The 17,683-nt window shown below is 39.2% G+C and overlaps 1 protein-coding gene across 1 annotated transcript in view; it reads left to right on the top strand.

The window, feature by feature from the left end:
- The window catches only part of LOC103184995 (intersectin-2), a 122,921-nt gene that overhangs the window by 89,108 nt on the left and 16,130 nt on the right, over positions 1-17,683 (top strand). Inside the window, exons 25-31 of the mRNA XM_042333599.1 lie at positions 144-310; positions 4,521-4,566; positions 5,003-5,124; positions 5,593-5,689; positions 8,133-8,327; positions 16,269-16,390; positions 17,558-17,664. Of these exons, the coding sequence (XP_042189533.1) occupies positions 144-310; positions 4,521-4,566; positions 5,003-5,124; positions 5,593-5,689; positions 8,133-8,327; positions 16,269-16,390; positions 17,558-17,664 (856 nt within the window). The remainder of the gene's footprint in view (positions 1-143; positions 311-4,520; positions 4,567-5,002; positions 5,125-5,592; positions 5,690-8,132; positions 8,328-16,268; positions 16,391-17,557; positions 17,665-17,683) is intronic.

The raw sequence follows: 17,683 nt of genomic DNA, 5'->3' as shown, positions 1-17,683 counted from the left end.
CTCTTGGACAATGGGAGGGAGGATTTTTTTTTAAGAAGCTTCACAAAAGTCAAAAGGTCCAGCTATTTGAAAAGAATGTACATGCATTCAATCATTGTTTCCTTTCTCTGTAGTTTTAATATTTCTGTTTTCTTTCTTGGTAGAGTATGTTGCAATATATTCATATCAGAGTGGCGAAACTGGAGATTTAACCTTCTCTGAGGGAGAGACTATTCAGATCACAAAGAAGGAGGGTGAATGGTGGACAGGAACAATTGATGACAGAACTGGCGTCTTTCCTTCAAATTACGTCAAACCAAAGGATCCAGATGTAAGATTATGGATTTAGTTTATGACTGATCACTGCCCTATGCATAGCAAAGACTGGGGTGTATAATAAAATCCTTTTTCTTTCAAAGATGGAATATATTTTTTTGGTCAATTCGTTATCTTTATCTGCAATCAAGATTGTAATGCTGTGTCAATTTCTATTTTGTATTTGCATACCTCCTGGGTTGTGTGTATTATGTGAGTGGGTAAACAAATGCATATGTAAAAAAGCACATTTGTGCAGAGAGAATTACCAAACTACCTGTAATCCTTCCAATGATTAATTATTTCAATTTAGTGCAAAGGGAACAAGGCCATAACATAACATGCAGGAGCAGGCCATTCTGCCCTTCGAGCCTGCCCCGCCATTCAATCATGGCTGATCTTCTAATCTAACTCCAGCTAATAACCTGACCCTGCCTTATCCCATATCCCTTAATCCCTTTTGCAATAAGAAATCTATCTATCTCAGTCTTGAATATGTTCAAGGACTGAGCGTCAACTGCCCTTTGGGGTAGCGAGTTCCATACATTCACCACCCTTTGAGTGAAGAAGTTCTTCCTCAACTCAGTGCGAAAAGCTGGCCTCTGATTTTAAGGTTGTGACCCCTGGTTTTAGTTTCTCCAACCAGGGGAAACAATCTCCCACTATCTACTCTATCATGCCCTTTGATGATCTTATAGGTTTCTATAAGATCCCCTCTAATTATTCTATATGCTAGATAATATAGGCCCAAATTGGTCAGCCTATCCTTGTAACTCATCCCCTTCATCCCTGGTACTAACCTAGTAAATCTACGCTGCACCCCCTCCAAGGCAAGTACATCCTTCCTTAAATAATGAGACCAAAACCGCACACAGTATTCCAGGTGTGGTCTCACCAGGGCCCTATACAGTTGCAGCAAGACTTCCCTACTCTTATACTCTAATCCTTTCATAATGAATGCTAACACACCGTTCACCTTCCTAATTGCTGCTGCACCTGCAGACTAACTTTCTGTGATTGGTGTACAAGGACACCCAAGTCCTTCTGGATGCTAACACATTCCAGTCTCTTCCCTTCTAAAAAAAGACCCGCTCTACTGTTTTTGCTACCCAGGTGGATGACTTTGCACTTCCCTACATTATACTTTATCTGCCCAATCACCTAACCTATCTATATCGCACAGCATTTTTTTAATGTCATCCTCTGTGTTGACACTTCCTCCTAGTTTTGTGTCATCCACGAATTTAGATACATTAACTTCGATGTCCTCATCTAGATCTTTGATGTAGATGGTAAACAGCTGAGGCCCAAGGACTGATCCTTGTGGCACTCCACTAGTCACATCCCGCCAATCTGAAAAGGACCCGTTTATCCCTAATCTTTGTTTCCTACCCGTTAACCATTCCCCAATTCACTTTAATATGCTCCCCCCAATTCCGTGGGCCCGTATCTTTTGGACTAGCCTTTTATGCGGCACCATATCGAATGCCTTCTGGAAGTCCAAATAGACCACATCCACTGATTCACCCTTATCTAGTTTACTCGAAATATCCTCAAAAAATTCTATGAGATTTGTCAAACATGACTTCCCTTTTGTAAAGCCATGTTGACTTGGCCTAATTATATTGTGCTCCTCTAAATACCGCACTACCACATCCTTAATCAATGATTCTAAAGTTTTTACTGTCACTGATGTGAGACTAACTGGCCTATAGTTCCCCATCTTTTCCTTTCCACCTTTTTTAAATAGTGGTGTGACATTTGTGATCTTCCAATCCATGGGGACTGTTCCAGAATCCAAGGAATTTTGGAAGATCAGACACAAGGCCTCCACTATCTCATAAGCTACCTCTTTTAAAACCCTGGGATGCAAGCCATCCAGACCAGGGGATTTGTCACTTTTTATTGCTAACAGGTTCTCTAGCACCAATTCTCTACTGATGAAAATTTCCCTAAGTTTCTCCCTGTCCTTATCCCTTTGGTGCATCTCTATTGTTGGCAGACTTGTTGTGTCTTCTAGGGTGAAGACAGACGCAAAGTATCCATGTCCTTATCCCCCATTACAACTTCTCCCATCTCTGACTGTAGTGGACCTACATTTACCCTCACTAGCCTATTCCTCTTAATGTATTTGTAAAAATGTTCACAATCAGACTTAATGTTCTTAGCTAGCTTACCCTCATACTCCTTTTTCTCGTTCTTTTTCTCGTTTTTTTGGGTTTTTTTGCTGGTTTCTAAAACTTTCCCAATCTTCAGATTTGCCGCTTTTCTTGGCAGTTTTATAAGCTTTTTCTTTTAATTTGATGCTTTCCCTAACTGCTCTAGTTAGCCACAGGTGAATTGCTTTCCCTGTGGTACTTTTATTCCGCAAGGGAATATGTGACCACTGAGAATTATGCACTACATCCTTAAATATTTGCCACTGTTGGTCTACATTTTTACCTCTTAATCTGATTCTCCAGTCTATTTTACCTAAATCTTTCCTCATACCTACAAAATTAGCCTTATTTAAATTCAGAATACTTGCCTCGGATTTAACTATATCCCTCTCTAACTTAATGCAGAATTCAATCATATTGTGATCACTCTGCCCTAGAGGAGTCTTAATACCTACACTGCCAACTAGCCCTGTTTCGTTACACAAAACAAGGTCTAGGATGGCCTGTCCCCTAGTTGGTTCCTCGGCATGCTGCTCTAGAAAGTTATCTCTCATACACTCAATGAACTCTTCTTCTGACCTACTTTTGCCGATTTGGTTTTCCCAATCTATGTGGAGATTGAAATCACCCACTATTATCGCTTTACCTTTCCTACATGCTCCACTGATTTCTTGATTAATACCTTGGGCTATATTGTGATCACTGTTTGGGGATCTATAAACCACTCCCATTAATATTTTCTGCCCCTTATTTTTTATTTCCACCCATATTGTCTCTAGCTCTTGGTCATCGGATTTCAGATCCTTCCTCTCCACTGCTAATTAACAGGGCTACACTCCCACCTCTTTTCCCACAGTGCCTATTTTTCCTGTAAACTGAGCACCCTGGAATATTTAACTCCCACCCTAGATCTCCTTGTAACCATGTTTCAATGATGGCTACTAGATCGTACCCATATGTATCTATCTGTGCTTTTAATTCATCAGTTATATTCTGAATGCTTCGCGCATTCAGATATAACATTTTTAATTTCCTACCATTTCCTCTATTCTCTGATTCCTTATCTGCTTTGCCAAGCTTCTTACCCCTAGTTATCATATTCCTATTATGTGGCATGCTATTCTGCACTGTCATCTTTACTTTTTCTAATGCTAATTTATGGTTTCTCTTACCTATATATTCCCCCACCTTTAAATTCCTATTTACCTCCCTATTAATTCGTTTAGCTAAGACATTTGTCCCAGCCCAATTTAAATGCAGCCCATTTCTCTGAAAGAGCTCTCTTTTCCCCCAATACTCGTGCCAATGGCCCATAAAAGGAAACCCCTGAGTTCCGCACCACTCTTTTAGCCATGCATTCAAGTCCTTAATTTGTTTGTTCCTGTACCAATTGTCGTATGGTACAGGCAGTAGTCCCAATATCACCACCTTCAATGATCTTGACTTCAATTTGGACCCCAGCTCTTTGAATTCCCTTCTCAAGTCATCTTGGCCAACTCTACCGATGTCATTGATACCTATGTGAAGTACCACCAAGATCCTTGCCCTCGTATTTTAAATTGTCCTCTAGCCCTGCCGAGACATCCTTCACCCCGGCCCCAGGGAGGCAACAAAGCCTTCGGGTCTTCTGGTTGGTGTTGCAGATGATTGTGTCTGTCTGTCAAATAGTCTCATCCCCAATGACGACAACCATCCGCTCGTTTGCCCCAGTGTTAGAAGTAGTTTTTCCTTCCACCTCACTGGCTTCCTTGTCAATACAAGTTCCAAGGATCTAATATCTATTGCTCAAGGTTAATGCCGGATTTACTACCACTCTTTCCGTTGTCCCCCTGACCTCCTGATTGTCCATTGACCTATCCTGACCATAACCAATGATGTTGACCATATATTCCCTCATTTATACACATGGCTTACCCAACTCACATCATAGGTGCCAACACTGTGGCTGAAGACAGCAGTAGCTGCATTGGAAAGAGAATCAGTTTGTTGTCTTTGACTTATATGTTCACCTTTGAACATTTTGCTGTTTAAAGCCGCTTGATTCTGACTTTGATTTTCTTTGTTCAGGCATCAAGTATTTCAGGAAGAACCGGGACATTAAACAAGAAACCAGGTATTGGTTTGTACGTTCCATCTGTAAATCAGCCTTAATATAGAAATATATTTTTAATACTTGGTCCTCTCCTCACCATTCATATGCTCCCCCTTACTGTGGTGTTTCCTCTGCCTTCTCAAACATGCAAAGCCGCGTGAGCCCAAAACAGCTCCTTGTAAACAGCAAGAAGAAAACGCCCAGAGCTCATGGCTGTGTAAGATGGGAGTTCTGTTATTTTCCAGCATTGCTATAATCTGACTTTAACACGATGTTCCAAGTCACGAATATTTCCATGCAAAATAAAATAAAATATCAAATTTGTGACTGATTTCTTTTAAACTGTTCTCTAAAACATCAGAGCAGTATTGATTCTCCATTGTGTCAGAACAATGACATTACATTAAGACTGACATTCTTTGAGGTTTGCATTGTAATCTGCTTAATATGTTTACAGAGATTGCTCAGGTCACCTCAACATACACTGCAGCGGGCAGCGAGCAGTTGAATTTAATCCCAGGACAGTTGATACTTATTCTAAAGAAAAGTGACTCTGGATGGTGGCAAGGCGAACTACAGGTAAGTATTTCAAAAACCCTGCGATTTCTAGTTTAACTTTTAATAAAAACTTTTAAATGTAATAATTAGCTTCTTTTCTAAAAACATCGCTGTCAAAGTGGGAAAGATTTTTTTAAGAATATTTATGCATTCTGAAAAGTGAATTTAGTGAGGGATGTTCACCCAGCTTTGGTGAATTCATTGTTCCTTTATCCAGGGGAATTGAGATATTTAGAAAAAAAATCAGGTTACGTTGCCCGAATGACTGACCTTGTCAACGGCTAATTAATTGCTTGGCTCCGCATGAATCTAGAGCCTGGTTACCAAGCCACACAAACACTGAGAAGACTGCTGCATTGAGCGCCACCTGGAGGGAAAGGAACAAAATGCAGGAAAATGAGGACAACATCAAATTACAGTAATTTGAGAGACAGAAAACATGTTGTCCAGTTCGCCATTCACCATGTTTTGGTTTTGTTGCCCACACAGGCCAGAGGCAAAAAGCGTCAAAAAGGATGGTTTCCTGCCAGTCACGTTAAATTGCTTGGGCAATCGAGTGGCAAATCCACTCCGGCTCCTCTAGCAGGTGAGCAAAATCTGCTGCAGAATGGTTCATTGTTGACTCTTATTTACGTAGCAATGTCAAGTCCTTTTCAAAGTCTTTGAAGTGGTATAAAGTAATATAAGAAAACCCTGTTATAAACTAGTGGTGATTCCCCATTATAATGATGACAAAGTCGTCTCTCTTATACACAACCTTTTGCCCATAAAATGCACATTGTTGTACTTTATCCTGTGAAGCTCTTTTGAGACATCTTGAGGACGTGCTAAGGAGCTATATCAAATGCAAGGATTATTTTTATAACCTTTTTGCTGCTCATTTTCCTGAAATTTTAATCATAAATAAACGTTTCTTTCTTTGTAACATATCTGTGCAGTCAGTGAAGCAGTATTGCCTGGAATTGTAAATGGCTTCCACTTCCACAGCCTTGTGAGTGGAGTTGGAAAGAGTGAAGGAAACTGGAAAAACAGTAAGAAACAGTGGCATCAAAGAAAAAAGCCGCAGGACAAATAAATATGCAAGAAAGATTTCTGCTGTTGTGATTAATAATTTAGGTTGTGTTGACTGGCACTCTGCCAGCCTCCAACTGGGAAATCATTGAAATGCAAGAAAAAAAAATGCAAGGATTATCCTGGTAAGAGGAACGCAAGAAAGTAATATAATAATAATCTTTGCATTTGATATAGCGCTTTATCACGTCTTCAAGACGTCTCAAAGCGCTTCACAGCATTCACTGTAAAGTGTAGTGACTGTAGTTTGTGGGTGAATCGTAGCTATTGCACACAGCAGCCTCCCACAAACAATCGTGGATTGAATGACCAAATTATTATTATTTTTTAATTAATTTTTTGTTTGGAGGGATTATTACCTCTGGAAAAGCTATTTGCCAATCGACTAACAACTGGGTTCCTACTTGCTGCTCGGTAAACAGTCGTGTGGAGTAAGGAAACTTGCCTAAGGTTTATAAATCAAAAACAAAGACAATAAGGAAAAAAAGACAATATTACAGAGTGAAAGTAAATGTGCGAGAACATGATGGAAAACTGCAGGAAAGAATGAATAAAATAATGCAAAAAAGTTGATGAAAAGAACAGAAAGAGCCAAGTTAAATGTGGGCGAGGCTGGATTTCCTGTGTTCCCTTGATTTCCCCGTAGATTACAATTGCTTATCCAGCACACAAACTGTCCCTTCTCTTCCTGCCAGTGTATCTTTCACTTAAATTCATGCAGCTGCCGCTGCAACACTTGTCTATAGCAACAAATACTAAAAATGTTTGCAAACCTTCAAAAAATGTTACAATACAAAATTACATTTGTATAGCGCCTTTCGTTGTCAGGAGGACGTCCCAAGGCGCTGGAAGTGTCCTGCGTGTTACTTGAGTATCTCAGGTTATTTGACCAATCAGTCAAGCCCAACCACAATCGAGTGATCAATTTTCCCTTCCTAACCCAGGGTGTTGAGGCCAATTATAGCCTCAACTATTATCCAGGTTTAGATCCACTAACACAGCAAAGGCCAGAACATGGGTTAGGACTCACTGGCTGGTGCCTTTAGAAACAAGAGTAGGCCATTCAGCCCCTCGAGCCTGTTGCACCATTCTAATAGATCATGGCTGATATATACCTCAACTCCATTTACCTGCCTTTGCTCCATATCCCTTTTACCCTGACCTAACAAAAATCTATCAACCTCAGTCTTGAAAATTTTGATTGATCCAGCATCGACAGCCTTTTGGGGGAGAGAGTTTCAGATTCCCACTGGAACTATCTTACCCACTAGGCCATCTGGAGAGATCACATCAATATTTTAATCAGACTTCTGAATTCTAATCTTCTTGACTTGTTCATGACCAAGTATGAGAAGGTAACAGATTTAGTTAACGTGATTTCTCCTCCCGCATGTCGAGACTGTCAGGACTCTTGGGGTGAAGGCCACTGAGTGAAGAACTGATCCTCCTGCTTTAAAATATTAAAACTGTAAAAATAAGAAGAATTCTTACATTCAATATAGTGCCTTTTCAGTTAGTAGTACACCTGCAAACATGTCACAGGATTTTACTGTAAAGTACACTGACTGTATTTGTAGACGAACACGGGCGCGAATGATCAAGTTTATCTGGTGGATTGGCATCAGGATAAACTCCCTTCTCTTTTTGAAAACACTCTTAAATGTCCACCTGAATGTGCATACGGAACCACGGTTTAATGTCTCACTTGAAGACCGGCATCTCCAACATGCAGCACTTCCTCAGAACTGCATTTGAGTGTCAGCCTCGACTGTAAATTCAACGTCCTGAATTGGAAATTGAACCCACAACTTCTTGACACAGAGACAAGGGCGCTGACAAATGAGGCAGACTGCTCCCTGAATGATACAAGCAGCCATTGATCTAGCCACAGACTGTCAGCAGCTACTGAGCTACATACAGCCACATAATTTTAAAATCTTTTTTCCTCCTTCCCACAGTGTGCCAGGTCATAGCAGTGTATGACTACAGTGCCGTGAATGAAGATGAACTTACTTTCAGCAAAGGACAGGTCCTTAATGTGCTGAAGAAAGACGATGTGGATTGGTGGCAGGGAGAATTAGATGGAGCGACCGGCTTGTTCCCTTCCAATTACGTCAAGATGACGACCACGGACTGTGACCCAAGTCAACAGTGTAAGTAACAAAAGACTTCAAATATTTGAAATCTCAAAGAATATTCAAATATTTTGAGGCAAATTGTGGCCACTTTCCAGCAGCCTTGGTTAAGGGATAATTTCACGATATGTCTAGTATATCCACTGCTTGGAACTAACCTCATGAGCAAAATATTGTTGGTTTTGTATTTCCGCATGTGCCAGTCAGAATTCTAATCGCTTGCATACTTTAACTGGTCATGTTCACAACCTGCTGCTCAGCTTTTCTTTGTGGCACCGATTATTTCTACGTCTTCACAACCCATTAGGTGGTTCAGTTGATAGCATTCTCACCACTGAGGCCTTTGATTGTAGGTTCAAGCCACTTGATGAGACTTCAAGCTCATAGTCTAAGCTGACACTCTGGTTCAATACTGGGGGAGCTCTGCACTCTCAAAGGTGCCTTCGTTCCAGATGAGACATTAAAACCGATATCACTTCACAGTTGTTTGTGGGACTTTGCACAAATTGCCTTGCTGTATTTGCCTCCACATACACAGTTGCTGTATGAAGTGTTTTGAGACATTTTGGTGCAATAAAATCTATATTAAATACAAGAATTATTGTATTGTCAGTTTTGGAGGTGAAATGGATAATTGTAGTCCAGTGCTATTTACAGTCCCCATCAAAAATGGTCTGTTAATCAAGAAAATTTGTGTATGCCACTACTACAGAATTTAACTGAAAACAAGTTTGTGATGAGGGCTTGCCAATAAGATTGAGAGGGACATGATTAATAGTTAGCATGAGCTACAGGTAAATCCAACAGGAACAATGCAAAAATTCTAACTGGCCTGCAAATAGCACAAGTCGATGCAAGCACGTAACCTGCAAGTTAACTTAAATAAAATAATCTTAGCCCTGACCAAAGATCTATTTCAACTGAAAGTCAAACAGCTAAGCATCACGTAGTGTAATGGTTTTAAAGCTGATAATTCATTCAGCTGTTTGTACTGTTAGATGCAGCAATGATCAGGCTCTGTTCAAGTGTTTGTTTATCATGCAGTAATTCACAATTCCTAGCCCTTTACCTTTTAGAGTTCTCAGGGTTAAAGTGAAGTTAGTTGTGTGCAGAGCATTCCGCTTGTTTTGTGTTTCAATTGTATGTGACTGTGTGACTTCAAAATTAGTATTTTAACCTTTGATTGGAAAAGGTTTCATGTTTACTTGTATTATTAATGCTCATCGTCAGTGTCCCTCCCATTCACAATGTTTCCCTCTCTAAGGGACGCTACAGGTTCAGGCTCTGTCTTTAATTCTGATTGAAAGCTGATCGCTGGACACTGAATCACAGAAAAGATCAGGAAGTTAGACTTCCAGTTGATTACTTCTTTTCATTGTTTCTTTTGATTGCCTGCTAAAGGAGAATTGATTCCCTCCTTCCTTCCTCTCCACATGTTCTCTAGAGATTCAGTTCCACCTTTGAGATGTTTTTCCACCTGTCTGAGATTGTAGCTTGCTTCTGATCTCTTGCGTTCTGCTATTAGTAGTCAGCAGGAGACACTGGAATAGCCTGGGATAACTTGTCTATAACAGGCTATCTTTGCCACCTGTCAGGGATATGTTTTGCCAGCTGAGATCAGGAACTCAGTGTCAGGAACTGCAGAAGCGATTCCTATCACTGTTGTGCTGATGATACCATAAGGTTGCTAAATTAGCTATAGATTTGTGTGGGGGAAAAAAAACTTTCAACTCTAATGCAGACTTCACCGAGTAAAGCGTAGACTTTACTTGATTGTGTCTACCAGAATACTGTGACTATATGAAATTATGTTCTAGTATTTAATACCCTGGTAGAGTGTGTTTATAAAATGCACCTGCTTAATCAATGATTATGTATCAGCTTGAGTCAATTGGTAGCACTCGGTCTTCTGAGCCAGAATATAGTCTATGCTATACAGGGCTTGAATATAGTCTATGCTGATTCTCCAGTGCAGTGCTGGAGTTGTGCTGCACTGTTGGACGTGCTATCCTTCGGATGAGCTGTTAAACTGAGGACCCGTCTGCCTGTTTATGTGGACATTATAAATCCCATGGTACTATTCGAAAAGAGAATGGAATTTCTCCAGGTGTCCTGGCCAACAATACTCCGAATAAACTCGATAGCTGTTTAGGTGACATTGCTGTGTGCAAACTGACTGCCATGTTCATCCACAAAATAAAGTCACTCCACTTTACACTATATCCTTTGAGCGCTTTGAGATATCTCAACAACGTCATGAGGTGCTATGTCAAATACAAGGATTATTATTATGATAATCCTCCATTATCCTTTTACAAATGATTGGTATTTGATTTGACTGAATCTTATTTATTGGGCTGTATTCCAAAAAGGGAACTCTGTAATAGATTAGGGAGCTCTGTTAAACAGGAGTCAGAAAAGAAAAAACTTGAGGAGTTTTCCATGGTCTAGGCTGTACCATTCCATTTCTCATCTGATCATCCTGACCATTTGCAAGACTTGGTTTGTAAAAGTGGTTCAAAGTTCAGAGCTAAATACGAGCTTATGATGGGACACTTTGTAGGTAAATTTACATAGTCATTTTCTCAGGAATGGTTTAAAAAAAATGTTATCGCAATGTTTTAAAGGTTAATGGAATCAGCTAAGTACACACTGATTTAAAGTTATTTTTCTGAATTGTCATTCAGTTGCTGAGTGCTTAATCTCAACCTTTCTGCTTTCTGGCAAATAACTGAGCATAGCTCTAAAATTCCATTGATTGTCCATGGTTACTGTGCCTCATTCTGCATCTCTATCTTTTCATCTGTCAATGTGTTCTGTTTTCTTATTTTTGTTTCCTCATTTTTTATAGGACCGTATTGTTGCCTTCTTCTCAAAGTCAGACTATGAAAGCCCTCACAGAGACCCACTATCCCCAGTTTCACTGCAGCGTGGACGCTGGGCATTCAGCCTTGATCAAACGAAAGCTGCATGATTGATCCTACTGATTAATAAAGGCTCTATAGGAAAACTATCATCTGATAAGAACATACAGTATATATTATTTAGCTTAGAAGGCTTTCAGTTTTTTTTTGACAAATCAGGTAACCTACTGGTGAGGTCTTATCTGGTTAGCGACTGTTGACAATTGGCGAACGGTTTCCAAGTGAATTTTACTCTATTATTGCAATCTTTGCATGCATTTGTAATACGGAAATGCACCTTTGAAACTGCCAACGTTCTTATACACATCTGTACATTTGTGTAAAGGTGGTGACAGTGCAGTCCTGGTCTTAAAATATATCGTGCCTGTTCTCATTGTAGTATAAAGATTGGTACAAATTAGCTGATTTAAAAAAATAAGTTATATTTTTCTTCTGAAATTGAAAGCCCTATTAATTTGTGTTTTATGAGCTAGTGTAAAAGAAGGATAGTGGGTCTTTCTGTGGCTTTCTTTCCTGTAACCTTCATTGTTCTTGTGCTTTCTTGCTTCGCCATTCAGACAATCTAGACTTTGTACATTCATTGGAATACTATGTCTTGTATCATCTGTTGTAAGGTGGACCCTACCTCCCCCTGAGCTAATCGTTGTCACAAAAAGACCCACTATTGGAACCATTTCCTTTTTAAATGCAAGAGCCTTTCTGTACACCCGTACTCTTGATAAATCCCTCAAAACTCTTTAACCTATGAAATCTCATGTTGATGCTCATCTCAATTTCAGTGACAAGACATAACGATCAGAAGGGTTCAGCTCTAAGCATTCTTTTGGATCACTCGGACATTTGTGTTTGAGTGCTGTCCAACAGTGCCAGTACAGTGCCATGCACAGTGAGATTTCACAGTTGGCCTCTGAACTGAGCACACCATTAATGAGAGAAGTTCTGGGTTAAAGAGTTAAAGTTGTTTAAGTAATACGTGAATCTGTTGCTATGTAACAAAGTGAGAGAAAGACCTTCAACATTTTTTTCCCAATAATGTCTTTTTTTAAGACTGGATAAAGAGAGAATAAATTGTCAATAATATGGTTAAACAAGGGATAATCTGTCGGTTACCTTGAGAAGTGCAATGGCTCGAATGTACCACAACATGCTTACTCAATAATTACTCAATAATATTCAAATTTTCATATTTGTTATTCATACTTGGGTAGGCTGGAACAAGCAGGAAAGTGTTAAAATGTTGCACCTTCAAAAAAGCAAGCATTGTACTCTGTCGTGGTTTATACACCATTCAAATGCATTGGTGTACCTTTGAGGCTTGTTTTTCCAGAATGGTCACCTAACAAGTCTTGGATACCTGAGAGATTCCTGTACAGGTGCCTGTACTCGCCCTGTCACCAGGAAATGATACCAGGTTTGAAAGCTTGTGTGTTATTGAAGAAAGGAAATGAAATAAGATTCATTGCTCTTGTATTGTGCAGTTTTTTATTATTTCAGTGATTTTAATTTTCTTGTGAGTTTATTAATGATTCAGCTTGTATTAAACTAGGAAATATAATACACAATTTAAATTCATTTTCTTTCTGCTTATAGACTATGTATAGTGTAATGTAGGGTCCTTAAAGCTGTGCTGCCACATACATTTTTTTGCTATCTAAAATAACTTGCAAATCACCTTTGAAATAAAATTTTACCATAAAAGTATTTCATTTGTTCCATTAGGGACTAACACTGGGTGGTATGTGCCTTGCATTTGGTGCTAGTCTCTGCTATTTACACTTTGTTTCACAAATTCTTTGATTTGTGAGTGGCAAAAATTGAAAGTGAACAGCAGAATTTAACAGTATAAGTTCCTTAACCATGCATTTTCCAAATTGCCCTCATTGAGAAACAATTTAGAAGGTATTTACTTTTCACTTCAAATATGTTTTCTTTCAGGGGATTTTACTTAGGGTGGGAAATGTAATTATGGGTCAATGCAGCTTTAACCCAGATAAATCTAATGGGCAAGCTGGAAAAGTTGCACTTCACTTTTGGTCAAAGATGCTCACCTTCTCATTGTTGGCAGTAAAGCTGAAGCAACTTAATACGTAAACTGGTGGTTGTGTATTTCTGCCCAGTATTAAGTCTTATTGCAGAAGAGGTTTAAAGTGGTACAAATGTAGTATGTAATTAAATTATTGCATGAAGATTGAGAAGTAGCATTGCTACAATAAACGTAATGCAAGTACAGTATAGTACTATCCTGTTATGTGCAGTGGGTTCAGCAAATGATAAATGCGACTTATGAGATGTGCATACAACAGGAAAGGGTGTAAATACCAGTATGGACTAAATCAAAAATAAACCAGGAATTTGTTAAAGGTTTGCTTACATGAGAAAATTTGCTTATACTGTATCACATTTACATATAAGTGAACTTGAGTGTATATGCATTTATCACTATTGTACTATGCAAGTTTTCATTAAATACAAACTTGACGGTACAAGAGTTGTGAACTTTTCCTTTTTTAAAGAACATTATTTGCTTGATTTCTGTACTTCTTACTTAGATACTGTAGTTTCTTTTCATGTTAGTAAAAATTGCACTCTTCAGTTTAAATGATGCAAAGAGTTAAATATTGTTGTGTGTTATGAACAATGTGATTCATAGCCAAGACCGGGGTGGGGAGGTGGGGTGCTAAGAGCAACTGGATAGAATCAACCAGGTCATTATTCATTCTGCCTGTCCTTCCCAAAACATGACGTGTTAAGTAATCAACACATACAGTGCAAGGGTGTCTTGACAGACGAGGGGTTTGGATTTGAATTTACCACACAATTTATATACTTAGCTGTAGAAAATCAAATCAATACATAACATCTTAGAAACAGTATTGAAGGGAATCTAAAGATGGGTGAAGAATGAGAACAAATACTAACTGCTGCTAGAGACAGGTTGGAATCTTTGTCTGAGGAGGGAGACCATGGTTTCCTGATGGAGATTAGTCTTAACTTTTTTGCTGGATTACAATACAGTAACACCAAAGACTTGCATTTATACAGGGTGAATCATAAGTCCTTACTCAGAGATTTGATTATGAATTATGTTCATTTTCAAAAGACAACATAGATACAGTATAAACAGCTATTACAGAAGATGTCTCTTATTGTGTGCATGAAGGTTTTTGTCACCGAGTTGATGTGTGTCAACACCTACATGGCCTCCAGTTTGAACATCTGATATAGACCTAAGGAATAAGGACTATTGATTCATCCTGTATAAAACCCTTCACATAGGCTGATGTCTCAGAAGACTGATTATTTTTAGGAATCAGGCGTATTTATTCTGAACTTTCACTGGAAAATTGAAACAGTTGGAGAAGAGTCCACAATAGGGTCAGTTTTGTGTGGTCCATGGACGGAACAAACCTGTTGAAGCAAATGGCTTTTGTTCCATTCAATGTTTTCTTTGTTTATGTAACACACTATTGCTATACACTATGATCAATTTGCTTTTTATAAGCTCTAGTTATTTCAATATAATTATTAGAACACAAGCAAAACTGCATGCATCAAGCTCCTCTGCATGCTCATCAAGCTCGGTTTGTGCGTGTGTGCAAATTGACCAGCTCTGCTTGTGGAATCACTGCCATGGTCTTTCACTTGCTAGTTTACACAGCACTGTATTGCACTCCCGGGGTATTGGCGGATCGCTTTTCCGGGGGTAATAATCCCTTAAAAATGATAATGTGGTCACTCAATCCACGACTGTTTGTGGGATAGTGCTGTACACAATTGACTTTCGTGTTTCACCCACAAAATATACAGTCAATTCACTTTACAGCATATTTTGTGAAGCGCTTTGAAACGTCTCAAAGATGTGATAAGGCGCTATATCAAATGCAAGGATTATTATTATAGACTTGAAACACAAAAAAAAGCTGTGGCTGCATATTTTCCATTACATAGGAAGATTAACATCCAAGTCAAAGGGATGACCTGGGGTGAGTTGAGAGCAGGGGAAGTAAGATTGCATGTGAGAAATTGCTTAAATAAGATGCACGTCTATTTTCTGGTTAATTTGAGTAACAACACAGATGGAGAAGTTTGTGGCTCAATGGGTATCTGTTTCCAGCAAAACAGAGAAGCAAACAACAGTGAATGTAAGGGGACCAAAATGAGAAATAGCCACACATGCTCCAAGCAGATACATTTGCCAGTCTATTGGGTTAGCTGAGGAAAGGGGGAAAATCAATCACTAGGAGAAAAAACTACTGTACTAGATCACTGAAGGGCATCTTCTGCTGAGAAAACATCAACACATCTGCAGGAATGCCAGCAAGCTGGAATAAATGACCATCATTAATGTGAACCCTGACAGGGCAAGGAAAGAAATCACTGAAAAATTGAGATGAAGATCTATGAACTTTGCTCTTCGAATGAATCCATGGTCAGTGTGTATGGCTTCAGGATCTCCTACAGATGGGTCAATAAACAGAAGTGTTAAAGTGTTTAATACTCTTAATTAGGAAATCAGCAAAGCATAATAATAACTGTGAAATTAAAAACTGGTAACTGCAGAGTAATACCTTTCCAGCCAGGAGCTTCCACTCAATGCATGTCTAAATGTTATGGATGTCTAAATCTTATGGATGATCCAGACAATCTGGTCAACCATCAGCTTTAGATTACGTGTCTGTTGTTTCCAGGCACATTTCCTTGAAATAAGAGACACATACGTGTATTTGGAAAGAGTATTTTGTGCTGTATTAAAAACAAATGTAATGGTGGGAACAATTTGAGGTGCCACATAATAAACATTAGCATGAGCTGGGGAGTTGTTGCATTTCGAGACTTTCAACATTGAGATTCAACAGTAAGTAGGAATATTTAGAATCCAGATAAAATAGTTGTCGTACAGTTCTAGTAGCCTTAAGAGCATTTGGAGAGTTATTCGTTGCAACATGCTGAGATAATCCTTCAACCATATGGACCACATTTGGGAAGTGAAATGTTATATGCAAATCAGTGGGTAATGAGCTGTGATAACCTGCAGGGTGTGCTGACCTCCAGTCGCTGGACACCATGCTCCCTATGGAAAGAAAGCGACAGGGCTATATCCATGAGCTGATCCAGACAGAAGAGAGGTACTTGGAGGATTTACAACTGGTTCTAGAGGTAAGCATAACACGAAACATAAGCTGTGTAACATTTGGTGAGGAAGCAGCAGTGGTGCTGGTAGCGCATTATTCCACGTAACATTCAGATTCAGGCTCAGGTTCCTGTCTGCCTCTGAGTTCTTAATCCTACTGTGGCTCAGGAAAGATAGAGGCTGGGCATGTTTCTGTCCTCCCCCCTCCACCCCCCAATGTGGGTAGGGATTGAGGGGGAGAAAGGAGTAACATTTTGGGTGTGATTATCAGGCTTCTTGCATTGTGCTCCAGAGAGTGTTAAACCAACAGATTCACAAAACAATAACTGAATTATTCATCCTATGCTATTTATGCGACGTTTCTGTAGCAGATTAGAACAGATTTCTTACATAACAACCACTGATCTTCAACGTACTTTATTGCCTAAAAGCATGTTGAGATGTTTCAACATGATGAGGTACGACATCAAATGAAAGGTTATTTTCTATTGTTGGAGGCTGAGAGTACCTCAGCATCTTGTCAGCAAGAGTTGCACATCCAAAGAAGATCTGGAAAGACTTTTAGTAAAAAAAAAGCAACTGGCATGAATCAAACTTCCTAGAGCTCAGTTTGATTTTGTTTCTAAATATTTTATCGTCAAAGGTCATATTTAAACAAACTATCTGGTCGATTTTTTTTAATTTGGTTTTATTTTCTACTAGGAAAGTCAGTTTGAGATTGTCAAAAAAAAATCTTTCAGAATTCCACTGACTGCCAATCCAATATCTTAGAGTTTTATTCCATTTAGCAATTGAACCTCACTAACCAGAAAGGTGCTATCTCTCAATCCACCTGCTTCAAGTAGCTGGTTCCCAGTAAGCAGAGAAAATCAGCTCATTTCTGTGATGGGGGGAGAAAATCAATCAGGATTCACACTCCAGCAACAACACATGCCCCCACCATAGAAGGTGCACATATGAATATAGAATCAGGCTCAGTCGTGACATCTCTGCAGTTAAATCGCATCATGACACTCACTAATTATTTATATGAATAATAACCACTTTGGTGAGATACCACAAATATCAGGGGCACCTGTCATGGAGGATAGAATCAAACATGTTCATGAGAGGATTGAAAAGGAGAAAAGTGGCCGACCAAACAAGGGAGGGGAGCAAACATTCAGATGTGAGATTTCATAATATATTCACAGGTTTTTCAGAAGCCGATGGCTGAATCTGGGCTTCTGACAGAAGCTGAACTGGGAATAATCTTTGTGAACTGGAAGGAACTCATTATGTCTAGCACCAAACTGTTCAAGTAAGTGTGCGCGTGGTTT

The sequence above is a fragment of the Callorhinchus milii genome, unplaced genomic scaffold (genome assembly GCF_018977255.1).
Source record: "Callorhinchus milii isolate IMCB2004 unplaced genomic scaffold, IMCB_Cmil_1.0 Scaffold3, whole genome shotgun sequence".
NCBI lineage: Eukaryota > Metazoa > Chordata > Chondrichthyes > Chimaeriformes > Callorhinchidae > Callorhinchus > Callorhinchus milii.
Note: the sequence above shows the minus strand (reverse complement) of the source record. Positions and strands in the feature narration are given on the sequence as shown.